Source organism: Pseudophryne corroboree, chromosome 7 (genome assembly GCF_028390025.1).
Source record: "Pseudophryne corroboree isolate aPseCor3 chromosome 7, aPseCor3.hap2, whole genome shotgun sequence".
Classification (NCBI taxonomy): domain Eukaryota; kingdom Metazoa; phylum Chordata; class Amphibia; order Anura; family Myobatrachidae; genus Pseudophryne; species Pseudophryne corroboree.
In genome coordinates, this window is record NC_086450.1 from 441710026 (window position 1) to 441728458 (window position 18433).

Genomic DNA, 18433 nt, shown 5'->3' on the forward strand with positions numbered 1-18433 from the left:
ACTGCACGTCCCTGCTCAAAAGCACTTGGTTAAACTGTGTAAAATGGCTAAACCAGTCTAAACTATTGGCCATGCTGCCAAAACAGCAGTTTGGGCGCTCCAACAGCCAGTTGTTCACAGATTTCTGCTCACCACCTCAAGAGACTGCGAGCAGAAATCATGCAGTCATGGCAAAACAATTGAATAGTTCCGATGAGCGCATAAAGTGACTCTCTACTTTCTCTCTCTCTCTCTCGCTGGATAAATAGATAATAATAATAATAATAATTTTATTTATATAGCGCTCTTTCTCCAATAGGACTCAAGGCGCTTAACAGATACACAGCATAATATAGTACAGAAAAATAATGAAGTACATTTTTCATAAAATACAGAAGCATGAAGATACTAAAAGAGACACTATGGAAATGCTTGAGTAAACAGGAAAGTCTTGAGTCTACTTTTGAAGGATTCTATAGTTGGGGCCTCTCGCACTGTGCTGGGAAGTGAGTTCCATAGAGTCGGAGCCGCATGACTAAAAGCTCGACCCCCAGATGAATTACGGTAGATTCTAGGTACTGCTAAAAGTCCTTCATCTACAGATCGCAGTAATCGAGTGGGGCAGTATGGGATCAGAAGCTGTTTCAGGTACCTTGGGCCTTGGTCATGTAATGCTTTGAAACTCAGTAAGCCAATCTTGAAGAGGATTCGCCATCTTACAGGCAGCCAGTGAAGGGAGTAGAGGATGGGTGTTATGTGGCTGGAACGGGGCTGGTTGGTTAACAGCCTGGCAGCTGTGTTTTGCACCAGCTGTAAGCGTTGCAATTCTTTTGCTGGTAGACCAAGGTAGAGGGCATTACAGTAGTCTAATCGAGATGATACAAATGCATGTGTGACTTTTGGCATATCATCTGAGGGAATTAGGTGCTTGATTCTGGCTATGTTCCTCAGGTGAAAGAATGAGGATTTGATTGTGGCTGATATCTGATGTTTAAGTGTCAAGCCATCATCCAGGACAACGCCAAGATTCCGCACATGATCACTGGTCTGTAATTCTGAATCCCCGAGTGTAAGTCCAGTTGGTTGGCTATATGTATAGAGAGAAAGATATGTAGATAGAGTTTTGTATTTTTCAAACACGCATATACCCACGCATATATATATATTTAAATACAGCACTGGTCACGCACCCATATCCATAGCCCCCATCACAGCCCCACACACCCTGCGGAAGCACACAACAGGCCCTTCAAAAATTTCAGCTCCAGGCCCATTAAGACCTTAATCTGGCACTGGGTATGAGTACTTGCCTCCCATGGGGAAAATTGTTTTTAAGTACAGTGTACGTCTTTCTGAATGTGCCGTATCCTGTATGCAGTACATTATTTTTATATTTTGCCCTTTAAATAAAAAATGCAATACACTAGAAGAGCAGTATGTTCCCTCATATTCAGGCTGTGTTTGAAAAATGACAGAATCTGAATAGTTGTTACTTTATCTCATACTTGCCTACCCGACCCTCTCCATGAGGGAGAAAATACTCTGTTCCTGGACTTTCCTGGTAATGTATGATTGCCATCACCTATGGTGAGCTAGTTAATTGATAAGAAAGGTGTTTCACCACAGGTGATGGCAATCATACATTACCAGGAAAGTCCAGGAACAGAGCATTTTCTCCCTCATGGAGAGGGTCAGGTAGGCAAGTATGCTTTATCTCTCTCCAAGCCTTGATACATTTCCACCCAAGTTCCATAACTACATAACCAAAGGGCACTGGCATTGAACTTTTCTGGATTTAAGTAAATGTATTTTTTATTTTTTTTAAATTTACTTTTTTATTATTATATGATTAAATTCAGAAAATAAATAATAATTGTGCATTGATAGGCAGAAGTGTGGTTGATAAATACACAACAGAGCACAGGTTCTCAAACTCGGTCCTCAGGACCCCACACGGTGCATGTTTTGCTGGTCTCCTCACAGAATCACAAGTGAACTAATTTGTTCCACCTGTGGACCTTTTAAAATGTGTCAGTGAGTAATTAATACACCTGTGCACCTGCTGGGTTACCTGCAAAACATGCACTGTGTGGGGTCCTGAGGACCGAGTTTGAGAACTTGTGCAATAGAGGACTAAAATGTCTCTGTGTCTCTGCACCGCCATCTGCTGGCCACAATTGGTACTTTGCAGCCAAGCCTCAGGTGTGCCATTTAGTGTAGTAATAATAATTATTATAATAATAATAATAATAATAATAATTAATTTTATTTATATAGTGCTTTTTCTCCAACAGGACTCAAGGCGCTTTACAGACATCAAAAACAATGCACATAATACAGAGGATTTGAGTAATACAGCAATAGATAAGCCACACAGACATAATAAAAGAAAACCTTATGCACACAGAAAGCATAATGCAGGATTGGTGTAGGCATTTTGGGTAATAACTTCCAAGGGTTGTGTATTCCACCCTCACAAGGTACCAAGTACGGCAGCCATCTTGGGTGCTCAGCGTAGGATTACCCAGGGTAAAATAGTCTACCCCTAGAAGAGATGACACAAAATGGAGGTGATTTTAAAGTCCTAAAGTTCAGAGTAGGGTTCCGACAAAACTACCAGGTCCATGTATTTTTCATCCCATCCACAAGTGTACCGGCAGCCATGTTGGGCGCACTTCGAAGGTTACACTGTGGGAGGTGAGCCATACAAGGGCCAAGTGCATATATGGTATATCATAGCCAGATGATATTCAGACACAATTCATGTCCTGCCTATAAAATGATCCCTTTAATATTGTTACAGAATTATATAGAAATTAAGATTGAAATGATCTGTAAATCTAATTAGGTATTTAAGGAAATAAATGATAATTCAGACTTTCGCCTCTGCTATGCTAGGAATGTCCCCTGGTAGTGGCTTATATTTGTCACCACAGAATTCTATCAGCTGTGTGTGTAGCTGTGCAGCAGGAAGGGCAGAGAGCAATCATGTTTCCTTTTATCTGCTTCTAAAAGGGACCACAAACTGTTCCAGCACTCAAAGTGAAAATAAGAAGAATAGCTGAGTCCTGATTGGCCAGTGCAGTGGAAGCCACGCCCCCAGCCTTACAGATAATTAGCTGGCAGAACAGCTTCCCTGCAGCATTAATGGGAGAGGGCAGAAGCATTCCCACAGACATGGGGCACAGCAGAAGGCGGCATCCTGTGGAGGCTGAAGCCATTGGATTAATGCAGAATGGCAACCATAAGGTGAGACTGAGTATCTCCAGCTGGATGGTGCCATCTCCTGTATTCATTTATTAATTGCATGTAGCCAGTTCTGCACATCAGCCTGGATTAGAATTGAAGTCTGTCTCGCATCTGTTTTCCAATATTGCATATTACCAACCAGCAGCTGCTGTGTTTCTTCCGGCGGTGCTCCGGGGTGCGCAGTACCGGCAGCTGGTTGGGGCTTTTTTTTTAGGTGTAAATTTGAATTCTTAGAATTATTTGCAGAAACGGGGGAATCGGTGAAATCATTTCAGAAATGAATACGATAAATATCAGTACAATTATCTATAACGTCGAAACTGCTGTAAATCTTGTGGGTTAGTTGTACTAAGCCGTGGAGAGAGATAAAGTACCAGACAATCAGCTCCTGTCATTTTCAAACCAGCTTGTATCATGGCAGGCGCTGATTGGCTGGTACTTTATCTCTCTCCACTGTATCAATATCCAAGACTTACGGGGGACATGTACTAAGCAGTGATAAGAGCGGAGAAGTGAGCCAGTGGAGAAGTGGCTCGTGGCAACCAATCAGCTGCTCTGTGTTCTTTTATAGTATGCAAATTATAAATGTTACTTCATTGCTGATTGGTTGCCATGGGCAACTTCTCCACTGGCTCACTTCTCCACTTTTATCACTGCTTAGTACATCTCACCAAAATGTTAAGTAACACATGGGATAAAATCCTGGAACCATGTGTTAATGCGGCTTAGTTGGCTGGTTATTGGGGATTATGCTTCCTGTGCCTGATGCACCCTAATCGTAATTCACGTACCGGCCGAATCCATTACCGCTACTCATAGGATACCCCTAAGTATTTTTTGTTATTCTTTGTTATTTTTAGGTTGATTCATTGTTGCTACATGTGTTTTATTGGTTCGAAAATGTTTTTACTTTTATATTAATTATTATACATATTTACTAGAGGGTTATTTATTGGCAAATATTATCCATATTTATGAGATTGAAGAGATTAACACTCTCTACCTGTAACCTGTTTGTATTATAATAACTATATGCTGGGAGTGAAGGGTTGAACACCCCAGTAAGTGTATAAAGTGACACTATAGTCTAACTAAACTATTATTTTACTATTGGATGATCTGTTATTTGATATCTCAGGAAAATTAGTAATTACCAGATCTCCTATATTTAAACCTTGTTTGTAAGCACCTCCCTGAAATTAGAGCCCTCAGTTATATAGGGTTTCCATGATATTTGGGGATTATCATACATGTATTATATATTTAGGGGGGTATGGGACTCAGGGTCGACAGTGTCTAGGTCAACACCCATTGGTCAACAGTGACTAGGTCAACACTAGAAATAGGTCGACACAGCTATTAGGTCGACCTGAACAAGGTCGACGTGAGTTTTTCATGGTTTTTTTGGTGTCGTTTTCTTCGTAAAGTGACCGGGAACCCCAATTATTGCACCGTGTCCCCTCACATGACTCGCTTTGCTCACCATGCTGCGGGCAAGGTTACCGTTCCCAATCATAGTCCACGTGGATCGTAAAGTATGAAAAAGTTTTTTCTAAAAAAGAAAAAAATGTGAAAAACTCATGTCGACCTTTTTGCATGTCGACCTTGTTCAGGTCGACCTGATGGCCATGTCGATCTATTTCTAGCGTCGACCTAGCCACTGTCGACCAATGGGTGTCGACATAATGGGAGTCGACCTAAGTGGTGTCGACCCAGAGTCCAGATACTATTTAGGGTTGGGGGGTGTCATTATTATAACACTAGAGGGGTGGTTAGCCATTGCCGCCACCCCCCGAGGGTTAACTGTAGCTGACACCCCCATAGGATTAGCCACACCCGCCACCGCTGGAGGGTTAGGGCAGGGTTGGAGGGTAGAAATACTTATCCCATCTGCAGTCGGGATCTTCATTCTCGGGATGCTGCGGTCGGTCATGTGACTCTGATGGAGCTATACAAATAAAAATATGCTAATAACAGATGTGACAGCCTTTCACAATGCAGCTATTAGTCTTGCTGTCGGCACGTATAACAAATTACTGATACGGAAGAAGTTCAAAAAGTTCTACACAAAATTAGCCCAAAATAAATTAAGATCCATATTGGGATTTGTCTGACATTGATGATGGAAAATAAGTCTCTGCACAAACTATGGGGGTCATTCCGAGTTGATTGCACGCTGCCGATTTTCGCTGCGGTGCGATCAGGTCTCTACTGCGCATGCGTATGCACCGCAATGAGCAGGCACTTCGTACGGGTACAATGCGGATCGTTGCTGAGCTATGGATTTAACGAAGAATCCATTCGCACAGCCGATCGCAAAGAGATTGACAGAAAGAGGGCGTTTATGGGTGTCAACTGACCGTTTTCTGGGAGTGGTAGGTAAAACGCAAGCGTGTCCGGGCTATGAAGGGCGGGTGTGTGACATCAATTCCGGCACCAAAAAGACTGAAGTGATCGCAAGGGCTGAGTAAGTCCAGAGCTACTCTGAAACTGCACAAAATGTTTTTGCAGAGCTCGGCTGCACAGGCATTCGCACACTTGCAAAGTGAAAAAAATCTCCCCTGTGGGCGGCAACTATACGTTTGCACGGCTGCTAAAAACAGCTAGCGTGCGATCAACTCGGAATGACCCCCTATATCAGGTGTAACCGCGTGAGCGGCACAAGGACGACCCACACTCATTACTGATGTGCTGGACATTTGAGAGATGATATTTTAGTGATGCAGCGCAGCTCGGGAATAGGGAAAAAGGGGATCACACGTAGAGAACGATTAACAAGATTTGTGGTCATAAAATCCTATTTATTTCATTTAGCACTATGAGGGTCATTCCGAGTTGATCGTAGCTGTGCTAAATTTAGCACAGCTACGATCATCTTCCCTGACATGCGGGGGGACACCCAGCACAGGGCTAGTCCGCTCCGCATGTCAGTGCCGGTCGCCATCCCTCGCACAAATACAAAAACATCGCACAGCGGCGATGATTTTGTATTTCTGGAGTAACTCCCGGCCAGCGCAGCTCCTGCAGCTGGCCGGGAGTTGTTCGTCACTCCCGCTGGCCGCAGCGGCTGCGTGAGACGTCACGCAGCCGCCGCGGCCCGCCCCCCCCCCCCCCAACGGTCCGGCCATGCCTGCATTGGCCAGACCACGCCCCCTAAACGGCGGCTTAACGCCGCCGTCCAGCCCCCTCGCGCTCAGCAACCACCTCTGTCTCAGAGGCGATCGCTAGGTAACGACGACTGCCATGCGCCGGCGCACTGCGGCAACGGTGCATGTGCAGTTCCGACCCGATCGCTGCGATGCGACAAACTGCAGCGAGTGATCGGATCGGAATGACCCCCCTATATCATTATATGTTATTGATCTGTAATCGTTCTGCAGTAGAAATGACAGAACGAGAATTGATGTCATACACTGGGATGGTTTCTTTCTTAGGGATACAGTCATTAGGTCGACAGTCATTAGGCCAACCACTATTGGTCGACACGCATTAGGTCGACATGATCAATAGGTCAATGTGGGAAGCGGTCGACATGAGTTTTTCACTTTTTTGTCTTTTTTTTTTTTTTTTTTTTACTTTTTCATACTTTACGATCCATGTGGACTACAATTGGGAACGGTAACCTGTGCTGAGAAGCATGACAGTGCACTAATTGGGGTTCCCGGTAACTTTACGATGAAAACAACACAAAAAACAGTCAAAAAAACTCATGTCGACCTTTTTCCATGTTGACCTAGTAGTGGTCGACCTAATGACTGTCGACCTAAGTGTGGTCGACGTAATGACCCATACCCCTTTCTTAAAATCCTGAGAGCCCTATTTTAATTGTCCCATAGTTAATAGTTCCATACACCTGGGATGATACCTGCACCGGGGTTATTAAACCTTATCAAAAAACAATTTTCTTTTAGCAATGGAGTAATATTGTACTTATTTATTCTGAATGTCAGTCAATTTACTAACTGGTGAAAACTACAGTAGGTATTTATGTGGGGTTTGTGTTTCTCTGTTATCCCTACATTGATGCTGTCTTGTTTCCCAGATGTACATGTTTTCGGTCGTGTGGTCTGACCATAACAAGGTCCTTATCTACAGAACCTTTGGCGAGTTTAAGAAGTTACAGGTAAGATTGTCTATCGGAAAGTCCACGTACGATGGTCCAGCATTGAATCCATCCTATAAAATCGGCGTGCGATTACAGTGAGGCTTCCATCCCTGAATCAGACCCTTAGTTCTGCACTAGCTTTGCAGACTCAATGAGCCTCGATAACAATCTGTCCTGAGACTGACGTAAAGATTTGTCTCCTGTACACAGACAGGTCTAAAGAAGAAATTCCCATTGGAAGCCGGGTCCTTGAATAAATCGGAAAGAACTCTGCCCAAACTGAGAGGTGAGAACACTTACAGATGGGGATGCCATGGATCATGTTCTATGGTTGTATTTAATTCCATCCTGACATTGGGGTATATGTAATAGTGACTGACTTTGCCGGAGGTGCGGGATGTCGGCCGAGAATGGCTCCTTGAATTACATGTGCAGAGAGAGTTAGATTTGGGTGGGTTATTTTGTTTCTGTGCAGGGTAAATACTGGCTGCTTTATTTTTACAATGCAATTTAGATTTCAGTTTGAACACACCCCACCCAAATCTAACTCCCCTCGAAGACTGCAACGCCGACAGGGGTGAGTTGGGGCTGTTCTCCTCTACCCCATGCTTCCCACAGCCAAACCCTAACCTCCCCCTTAGTGCCTGACCCTAACTATCCCCAGAGGTACCTATACCTAGCTACCCCCCCCCCCCTCCCCGCAGCCCAAACCTAACCCTACCCCGCAGCCCAACCCTACTCTCCCTGGTTAGTAGCTAAACTAACCCAGGCACTATACTTACTAATATCGGGATGCCGGCTGTCAGGATTTCCGGTGCCGACATTCTGACGGGTGTTGGGATACCAGCGTCGGTATTCCGACAGGAGGGATCCCGACAACCGGCAAATTAACCAGATCCCCTGCATGTAGCAGTGTTTTACTAAGTAACTGCATTTATGTCCAGTGTAGAATAATGTACAATATCATTTACTAAATGACTACAAGATATCCTGGTGTCGATTGAGGTGCAGCCAAATCAATACAGGATGCGGCACAATAAAATGAACATATTACACAATATTCTTGTGTAGTCTGGGAAGGAAGTTAGATAAAATAAAATGCAAAGACACATTAAATGACTGAAGAAAAGTTAATGTTTATTGAAAATCAACGGCCTAGACTAAGCTCTTCTTTATCAGGTCAGTGCTTAATGGCTGAAACGAAACTCCCAGTAGCTGCACGGTGTATGGCGGTGAGCATTCCAGTGTAAATATTACTGAGCAGGAGAGACCGTTCCACCTACAATTCCACATAGGTTTTGGTTACCCTACATTTTTTTACATTTATGCTTTTCCCATCATCAGCGTAAACTTTCTCCTTTTTTTTCTCCTACAATTGTTTGTCATTCTTGTCTAAAATGAATCATGTACGTGCTAGAATATTACTTATTTCTCTAACGTCCTAAGTGGATGCTGGGGACTCCGTAAGGACCATGGGGAATAGCGGCTCCGCAGGAGACTGGGCACAAAAGTAAAGCTTTAGAACTACCTGGTGTGCACTGGCTCCTCCCCCTATGACCCTCCTCCAAGCCTCAGTTAGATTTTTGTGCCCGAACGAGAAGGGTGCACACTAGGTGGCTCTCCTGAGCTGCTTAGTGAAAAGTTTAGTTTTAGGTTTTTTATTTTCAGTGAGACCTGCTGGCAACAGGCTCACTGCATCGAGGGACTAAAGGGAGAAGAAGCGAACTCACCTGCGTGCAGAGTGGATTGGGCTTCTTAGGCTACTGGACATTAGCTCCAGAGGGACGATCACAGGCCCAGCCATGGATGGGTCCCAGAGCCGCGCCGCCGGCCCCCTTACAGAGCCAGAAGACAGAAGAGGTCCGGAAAATCGGCGGCAGAAGACGTCCTGTCTTCAACAAGGTAGCGCACAGCACTGCAGCTGTGCGCCATTGCTCTCAGCACACTTCACACTCCGGTCACTGAGGGTGCAGGGCGCTGGGGGGGGGGGCGCCCTGAGACGCAATAAAACACCTTGGATGGCAAAAAATGCATCACATATAGCTCCTGGGCTATATGGATGAATTTAACCCCTGCCAGAATACACAGAAAAATGGGAGATAAGGCCGCCGAGAAGGGGGCGGAGCCTATCTCCTCAGCACACTGGCGCCATTTTCCCTCACAGCTCCGTTGGAGGGAAGCTCCCTGGCTCTCCCCTGCAGTCACTACACTACAGAAAGGGTTAAAAAAGAGAAGGGGGGCACTAATTACTAGGGATGAGCGGGTTCGGTTCCTCGGAATCCGAACCCGCCCGAACTTCATGTTTTTTTACACGGGGCCGAGCGACTCGGATCTTCCCGCCTTGATCGGTTAACCCGAGCGCGCCCGAACGTCATCATCCCGCTGTCGGATTCTCGCGAGGCTCGGATTCTATCGCGAGACTCGGATTCTATATAAGGAGCCGCGCGTCGCCGCCATTTTCACACGTGCATTGAGATTCATAGGGAGAGGACGTGGCGTCCTCTCCGTTTATAGAGAAGAGAGTGAGACAGTAGAGAGAGACACAGTAGTAATTTTGGGGAGCATTAGGAGGAGTACTAGTTACTTGCTGAAGTGATAGATAGTGTGACTGTATATTATCTGACTTGTGGGGGAGACACTGACAGTGGGGAGCAGTTAGAGTCTGAGAGCAGGACTCAGGAGTACATATAACGTACAGTGCACACTTTTGCTGCCAGAGTGCCACACTGCCATTGTGACCACACTGACCACCAGTATAATATATATTGTGATTGTCTGCTTAGGAGTACTACTTGCAAGTTGCTGATAGTGTGACCAGTGACCTGACCACCAGTCACCACCAGTTTAATATATATATATATATATATATATATATAATTGTATATAATATATATATAATATTGTATACCACCTACCCGTGGTTTTTTTTTTTTCTTTCTTCTTTATACATACTACTGTAGTAGCTTACTGTAGCAGTCTGCGGTGCTGCTGAGCTGACTGTGTCCAGCAGGTCCGTCATCAGTCATTACATAATAAATATATATACCTGTCCGGCTGCAGTACTAGTGATATTATATATATATATATATATATATATATATATTGATTTCATCTCATTATCATCCAGTCTATATTAGCAGCAGACACAGTACGGTAGTCCACGGCTGTAGCTACCTCTGTGTCGGCAGTCGCTCGTCCATCCATAATTGTATACCACCTACCCGTGTTTTTTTTTTCTTTTCTTTCTTCTTTATACATACTACTATAGTAGCTTACTGTAGCAGTCTGCGGTGCTGCTGAGCTGACAGTGTCCAGCAGGTCCGTCATCAGTCATTACATAATAAATATATATACCTGTCCGGCTGCAGTACTAGTGATATTATATATATATATATTGATTTCATCTCATTATCATCCAGTCTATATTAGCAGCAGACACAGTACGGTAGTCCACGGCTGTAGCTACCTCTGTGTCGGCAGTCGCTCGTCCATCCATAAGTATACTAGTATCCATCCATCTCCATTGTTTACCTGAGGTGCCTTTTAGTTGTGCCTATTAAAATATGGAGAACAAAAATGTTGAGGTTCCAAAATTAGGGAAAGATCAAGATCCACTTCCACCTCGTGCTGAAGCTGCTGCCACTAGTCATGGCCGAGACGATGAAATGCCAGCAACGTCGTCTGCCAAGGCCGATGCCCAATGTCATAGTACAGAGCATGTAAAATCCAAAACACCAAATATCAGTAAAAAAAGGACTCCAAAATCTAAAATAAAATTGTCGGAGGAGAAGCGTAAACTTGCCAATATGCCATTTACCACACGGAGTGGCAAGGAACGGCTGAGGCCCTGGCCTATGTTCATGGCTAGTGGTTCAGCTTCACATGAGGATGGAAGCATTCAGCCTCTCGCTAGAAAATTGAAAAGACTCAAGCTGGCAAAAGCACCGCAAAGAACTGTGCGTTCTTCGAAATCCCAAATCCACAAGGAGAGTCCAATTGTGTCGGTTGCGATGCCTGACCTTCCCAACACTGGACGTGAAGAGCATGCGCCTTCCACCATTTGCACGCCCCCTGCAAGTGCTGGAAGGAGCACCCGCAGTCCAGTTCCTGATAGTCAGATTGAAGATGTCAGTGTTGAAGTACACCAGGATGAGGAGGATATGGGTGTTGCTGGTGCTGGGGAGGAAATTGACAAGGAGGATTCTGATGGTGAGGTGGTTTGTTTAAGTCAGGCACCCGGGGAGACACCTGTTGTCCGTGGGAGGAATAGGGCCGTTGACATGCCTGGTGAAAATACCAAAAAAATCAGCTCTTCGGTGTGGAAGTATTTCACCAGAAATGCGGACAACATTTGTCAAGCCGTGTGTTGCCTTTGTCAAGCTGTAATAAGTAGGGGTAAGGACGTTAACCACCTCGGAACATCCTCCCTTATACGTCACCTGCAGCGCATTCATAATAAGTCAGTGACAAGTTCAAAAACTTTGGGCGACAGCGGAAGCAGTCCACTGACCAGTAAATCCCTTCCTCTTGTAACCAAGCTCACGCAAACCACCCCACCAACTCCCTCAGTGTCAATTTCCTCCTTCCCCAGGAATGCCAATAGTCCTGCATGCCATGTCACTGGCAATTCTGACGAGTCCTCTCCTGCCTGGGATTCCTCCGATGCATCCTTGCGTGTAACGCCTACTGCTGCTGGCGCTGCTGTTGTTGCTGCTGGGAGTCGATGGTCATCCCAGAGGGGAAGTCGTAAGCCCACTTTTACTACTTCCACCAAGCAATTGACTGTCCAACAGTCCTTTGCGAGGAAGATGAAATATCACAGCAGTCATCCTGTTGCAAAGCGGATAACTGAGGCCCTGACAACTATGTTGGTGTTAGACGTGCGTCCGGTATCCGCCGTTAGTTCACAGGGAACTAGACAATTTATTGAGGCAGTGTGCCCCCGTTACCAAATACCATCTAGGTTCCACTTCTCTAGGCAGGCGATACCGAGAATGTACACGGACGTCAGAAAAAGACTCACCAGTGTCCTAAAAAATGCAGTTGTACCCAATGTCCACTTAACCACGGACATGTGGACAAGTGGAGCAGGGCAGGGTCAGGACTATATGACTGTGACAGCCCACTGGGTAGATGTATGGACTCCCGCCGCAAGAACAGCAGCGGCGGCACCAGTAGCAGCATCTCGCAAACGCCAACTCTTTCCTAGGCAGGCTACGCTTTGTATCACCGGTTTCCAGAATACGCACACAGCTGAAAACCTCTTACGGCAACTGAGGAAGATCATCGCGGAATGGCTTACCCCAATTGGACTCTCCTGTGGATTTGTGGCATCGGACAACGCCAGCAATATTGTGTGTGCATTAAATATGGGCAAATTCCAGCACGTCCCATGTTTTGCACATACCTTGAATTTGGTGGTGCAGAATTTTTTAAAAAACGACAGGGGCGTGCAAGAGATGCTGTCGGTGGCCAGAAGAATTGCGGGACACTTTCGGCGTACAGGCACCACGTACAGAAGACTGGAGCACCACCAAAAACGCCTGAACCTGCCCTGCCATCATCTGAAGCAAGAAGTGGTAATGAGGTGGAATTCAACCCTCTATATGCTTCAGAGGTTGGAGGAGCAGCAAAAGGCCATTCAAGCCTATACAATTGAGCACGATATAGGAGGTGGAATGTACCTGTCTCAAGCGCAGTGGAGAATGATTTCAACGTTGTGCAAGGTTCTGCAACCTTTTGAACTTGCCACACGTGAAGTCAGTTCAGACACTGCCAGCCTGAGTCAGGTCATTCCCCTCATCAGGCTTTTGCAGAAGAAGCTGGAGGCATTGAAGGAGGAGCTAAAAGGGAGCGATTCCGCTAGGCATGTGGGACTTGTGGATGGAGCCCTTAATTCGCTTAACAAGGATTCACGGGTGGTCAATCTGTTGAAATCAGAGCACTACATTTTGGCCACCGTGCTCGATCCTAGATTTAAAACCTACCTTGGATCTCTCTTTCCGGCAGACACAAGTCTGCTGGGGTTCAAAGACCTGCTGGTGAGAAAATTGTCAAGTCAAGCGGAACGCGACCTGTCAACATCTCCTCCTTCACATTCTCCCGCAACTGGGGGTGCGAGGAAAAGGCTCAGAATTCCGAGCCCACCCGCTGGCGGTGATGCAGGGCAGTCTGGAGCGACTGCTGATGCTGACATCTGGTCCGGACTGAAGGACCTGACAACGATTACGGACATGTCGTCTACTGTCACTGCATATGATTCTCTCACCATTGAAAGAATGGTGGAGGATTATATGAGTGACCGCATCCAAGTAGGCACGTCAGACAGTCCGTACTTATACTGGCAGGAAAAAGAGGCAATTTGGAGGCCCTTGCACAAACTGGCTTTATTCTACCTAAGTTGCCCTCCCACAAGTGTGTACTCCGAAAGAGTGTTTAGTGCCGCCGCTCACCTTGTCAGCAATCTGCGTACGAGGTTACTTCCAGAAAATGTGGAGAAGATGATGTTCATTAAAATGAATTATAATCAATTCCTCCGTGGAGACATTGACCAGCAGCAATTGCCTCCACAAAGTACACAGGGAGCTGAGATGGTGGATTCCAGTGGGGACGAATTGATAATCTGTGAGGAGCGGGATGTACACGGTGATATATCGGAGGATGATGATGAGGTGGACATCTTGCCTCTGTAGAGCCAGTTTGTGCAAGGAGAGATTAATTGCTTCTTTTTCGGTGGGGGTCCAAACCAACCCGTCATTTCAGTCACAGTCGTGTGGCAGACCCTGTCACTGAAATGATGGGTTGGTTAAAGTGTGCATGTCCTGTTTATACAACATAAGGGTGAGTGGGAGGGCCCAAGGACAATTCCATCTTGCACCTCTTTTTTCTTTCATTTTTATTTGCGTCATGTGCTGTTTGGGGAGTGTTTTTTGGAAGGGCCATCCTGCGTGACACTGCAGTGCCACTCCTAGATGGGCCAGGTGTTTGTGTCGGCCACTAGGGTCGCTTATCTTACTCACACAGCTACCTCATTGCGCCTCTTTTTTTCTTCTTTGCGTCATGTGCTGTTTGGGGAGTGTTTTTTGGAAGGGCCATCCTGCGTGACACTGCAGTGCCACTCCTAGATGGGCCAGGTGTTTGTGTCGGCCACTAGGGTCGCTTAGCTTACTCACACAGCTACCTCATTGCGCCTCTTTTTTTCTTCTTTGCGTCATGTGCTGTTTGGGGAGTGTTTTTTGGAAGGGCCATCCTGCGTGACACTGCAGTGCCACTCCTAGATGGGCCAGGTGTTTGTGTCGGCCACTAGGGTCGCTTATCTTACTCACACAGCTACCTCATTGCGCCTCTTTTTTTCTTCTTTGCGTCATGTGCTGTTTGGGGAGTGTTTTTTGGAAGGGCCATCCTGCGTGACACTGCAGTGCCACTCCTAGATGGGCCAGGTGTTTGTGTCGGCCACTAGGGTCGCTTAGCTTACTCACACAGCTACCTCATTGCGCCTCTTTTTTTCTTCTTTGCGTCATGTGCTGTTTGGGGAGTGTTTTTTGGAAGGGCCATCCTGCGTGACACTGCAGTGCCACTCCTAGATGGGCAAGGTGTTTGTGTCGGCCACTAGGGTCGCTTAGCTTACTCACACAGCTACCTCATTGCGCCTCTTTTTTTCTTCTTTGCGTCATGTGCTGTTTGGGGAGTGTTTTTTGGAAGGGCCATCCTGCGTGACACTGCAGTGCCACTCCTAGATGGGCCAGGTGTTTGTGTCGGCCACTAGGGTCGCTTAGCTTAGTCATCCAGCGACCTCGGTGCAAATTTTAGGACTAAAAATAATATTGTGAGGTGTGAGGTATTCAGAATAGACTGAAAATGAGTGGAAATTATGGTTTTTGAGGTTAATAATACTTTGGGTTCAAAATGACCCCCAAATTCTATGATTTAAGCTGTTTTTTAGGGTTTTTTGAAAAAAAACACCCGAATCCAAAACACACCCGAATCCGACAAAAAAAATTCGGTGAGGTTTTGCCAAAACGCGGTCGAACCCAAAACACGGCCGCGGAACCGAACCCAAAACCAAAACACAAAACCCGAAAAATTTCAAGTGCACATCCCTACTAATTACGCGCAGTATTAAAGATACAGCAGCTATAAGGGGAAAAACACTTATATAAGGTTATCCCTGTATATATATAGCGCTCTGGTGTGTGCTGGCAAACTCTCCCTCTGTCTCCCCAAAGGGCTAGTGGGGTCCTGTCCTCTATCAGAGCATTCCCTGTGTGTGTGCTGTATGTCGGTACGTTTGTGTCGACATGTATGAAGAGAAAAATGATGTGGAGACGGATGAACTGTTGGAAGGAATTACGTAACAGTGTCAGCTCTGTATAAAAGACAGTGGTTGACATGAGACAGCCGGCTACTCAGCTTGTGCCTGTCCAGACGTCTCATAGGCCGTCAGGGGCTCTAAAGCGCCCGTTACCTCAGATGGCAGATATAGACGCCGACACGGATACTGACTCCAGTGTCGACGGTGAAGAGACAAATATGACTTCCAGTAGGGCCACACGTTACATGATTGAGGCAATGAAAAATGTTTTACACATTTCTGATAATACGAGTACCACCAAAAAGGGGTATTATGTTCGGTGAGGAAAAACTACCTGTAGTTTTCCTGAATCTGAGAAATTAAATGAGGTGTGTGATGATGCGTGGTTTTCCCCCGATAACAACTGATAATTTCTAAAATGTTATTGGCATTATATCCTTTCCCGCCAGAGGTTAGGGTGCGTTGGGAAACACCCCCTAGGGTGGATAAAGCGCTCACACGCTTGTAAGAAAAGGGCTCTACCCTCTCCTGAGATGGCCGCCCTTAAGGATCCTGCTGATAGAAAGCAGGAGGGCATCCTAAAAGGTATTTACACACATACTGGTGTTATACTGCGACCAGCAATCGCCTCAGCCTGGATGTGCAGTGCTGGGTTGGCGTGGTCGGATTCCCTGACTGAAAATATTGATACCCTAGATAGGGACAGTATATTATTGCCTATAGAGCATTTAAAAGATGCATTTCTATATATGCGTGATGCACAGCGGAATATTTGCCGACTGGCATCAAGTCTAAGTGCGTTGTCCATTTCTACCAGTAGAGGGTTATGGACACGACAGTGGTCAGGTGATGCGGATTCCAAACGGCATTTGGAAGTATTGCCTTATTAAGGGGAGGAGTTATTTGGGGTCGGTCTTTCAGACCTGGTGGCCACGGCAACAGCTGGGAAATCCACGTTTGTACCCCAGGTCGCCTCTCAACATGAGAAGACGCCGTATTATCAGGCGCAGTCTTTTCGTGGGCAAGCGGGCAAAAGGTTCCTCATTTCTGCCCCGTGACAGAGGGAGAGGAAAAAGGCTGCAGAAATCAGCCAGTTCCCAGGAACAGAAACCCTCTCCCGCCTCTGCCAAGCCCTCAGTATGACGCTGGGGCTTTACAAGCAGAATCAGGCACGGTGGGGGCCCGTCTCAATGAATTTCAGCGCGAAGTGGGCTCACTCGCAAGTAGACCCCTGGATCCTTCAGGTGATATCTCAGGGGTACAAATTGGAATTCGAGACGTCTCCCCCTCGCCGTTTCCTAAAGTCGGCTTTACCGATGTCTCCTTCTGACAGGGAGACAGTTTTGGAAGCCATTCACAAGCTTTATTCCCAGCAGGTGATAATCAAGGTACCCCTCCTGCAACAGGGAACGGGGTATTATTCCACACTGTTGTGGTACCGAAGCCGGACGGCTCGGTGAGACCGATTCTAAATCTAAAATCTTTGAACACTTACATACAGAGGTTCAAATTCAAGATTGAGTCACTCAGAGCAGTGATTGCGAACCTGGAAGAAGAGGACTACATGATGTCTCGGTACATCAAGGATGCTTACCTTTATGTCCCAATTTACCCTTCTCACCAAGGGTACCTCAGGTTTATGGTACAGAACTGTCACTATCAGTTTCAGACGCTGCCGTATGGATGGTCCACGGCACCCCGGGTCTTTACCAAGGTAATGGCCGAAATGATGATACTCCTTCAAAGGAAGGGAATTTTAGTTATCCCTTACTTGGACGATTCCCTGATAAGGGTAAGATCCAGGGAACAGTTGGAGGTCGGTGTAGCACTATCTCAGGTAGTGTTGTGGCAGCACGATTGGATTCTCAATATTCCAAAATCGCAGCTGATTCCGACGACTCGTCTTCTGTTCTTAGGGATGATCCTGGACACAGTTCAGAAAAAGGTGTTTCTCCCGGAGGAGAAAGTCAGGGAGTTATCCGAGCTAGTCGGGAACCTCCTATAACCGAGCCAAGTCTCAGTACATCAATGAGATGGTTCTGGAAAAAATGGTGGCTTCCTATGAAGCAATCCCATGCGGCAGATTCCACGCAAGAACTTTCCAGTGGGACCTGCTGGACAAATGGTCTGGGTCGCATCTTCAGATGCATCAGCGGATAACCCTGTCACCAAGCACAAGGGTGTCTCTCCTGTGGTGGTTGCAGAGTGCTCATCTTCTAGAGGGCCGCACATTCAGGACTGGGTCCTGGTGACCACGGATGCCAGCCTGCGAGGCTGGGGAGCAGTCACACAGGGAAGGAATTTCCAGAGCTTATGGTCAAGCCTGGAGACATCACTTCACATAAATATCCTGAAGCTAAGGGCCATTTACAATGCTCTAAGCTCAGCAGGACCTCTGCTTCAAGGTCACCCGGAGTTGATCCATTCGGACAACATCACGGCAGTCACCCACGTAAACAGACAGGGTGACACAAGAAGCAGAAGGGCAATGGCAGAAGCTGCAAGGATTATTCGCTGGGCGGAAAATCATGTGATAGCACTGTCAGCAGTATTCATTCCGGGAGTGTACAACTGGGAAGCAGACTTCCTCAGCAGACACGACCTCCACCCGGGAGAGTGGGGACTTCACCCAGAAGTCTTCCACGTGTTTATAAAACTCGACAAATATTGCGCCAGGTCAAGGGACCCTCAGGCAATAGCTGTAGACGCTCTGGTAACACAGTGGGTGTACCAGTCAGTGTATGTGTTCCCTCCTCTGCCTCTCATAACCAAGGTACTGAGAATTATAA

General features: G+C 46.3%; 1 protein-coding gene across 1 annotated transcript in view; it reads left to right on the forward strand.

Moving 5' to 3' along the window:
• The first annotated feature begins 3134 nt into the window (after positions 1–3134).
• Positions 3135–18433, forward strand: part of LOC134945558 (NADPH oxidase organizer 1-like) — a 30680-nt gene continuing 15381 nt past the window's right edge. Inside the window, exons 1-3 of the mRNA XM_063934921.1 lie at positions 3135–3228; positions 7271–7351; positions 7544–7619. Coding sequence (XP_063790991.1) covers positions 3157–3228; positions 7271–7351; positions 7544–7619 — 229 coding nt within the window. The 5' untranslated portion in view covers positions 3135–3156. The remainder of the gene's footprint in view (positions 3229–7270; positions 7352–7543; positions 7620–18433) is intronic.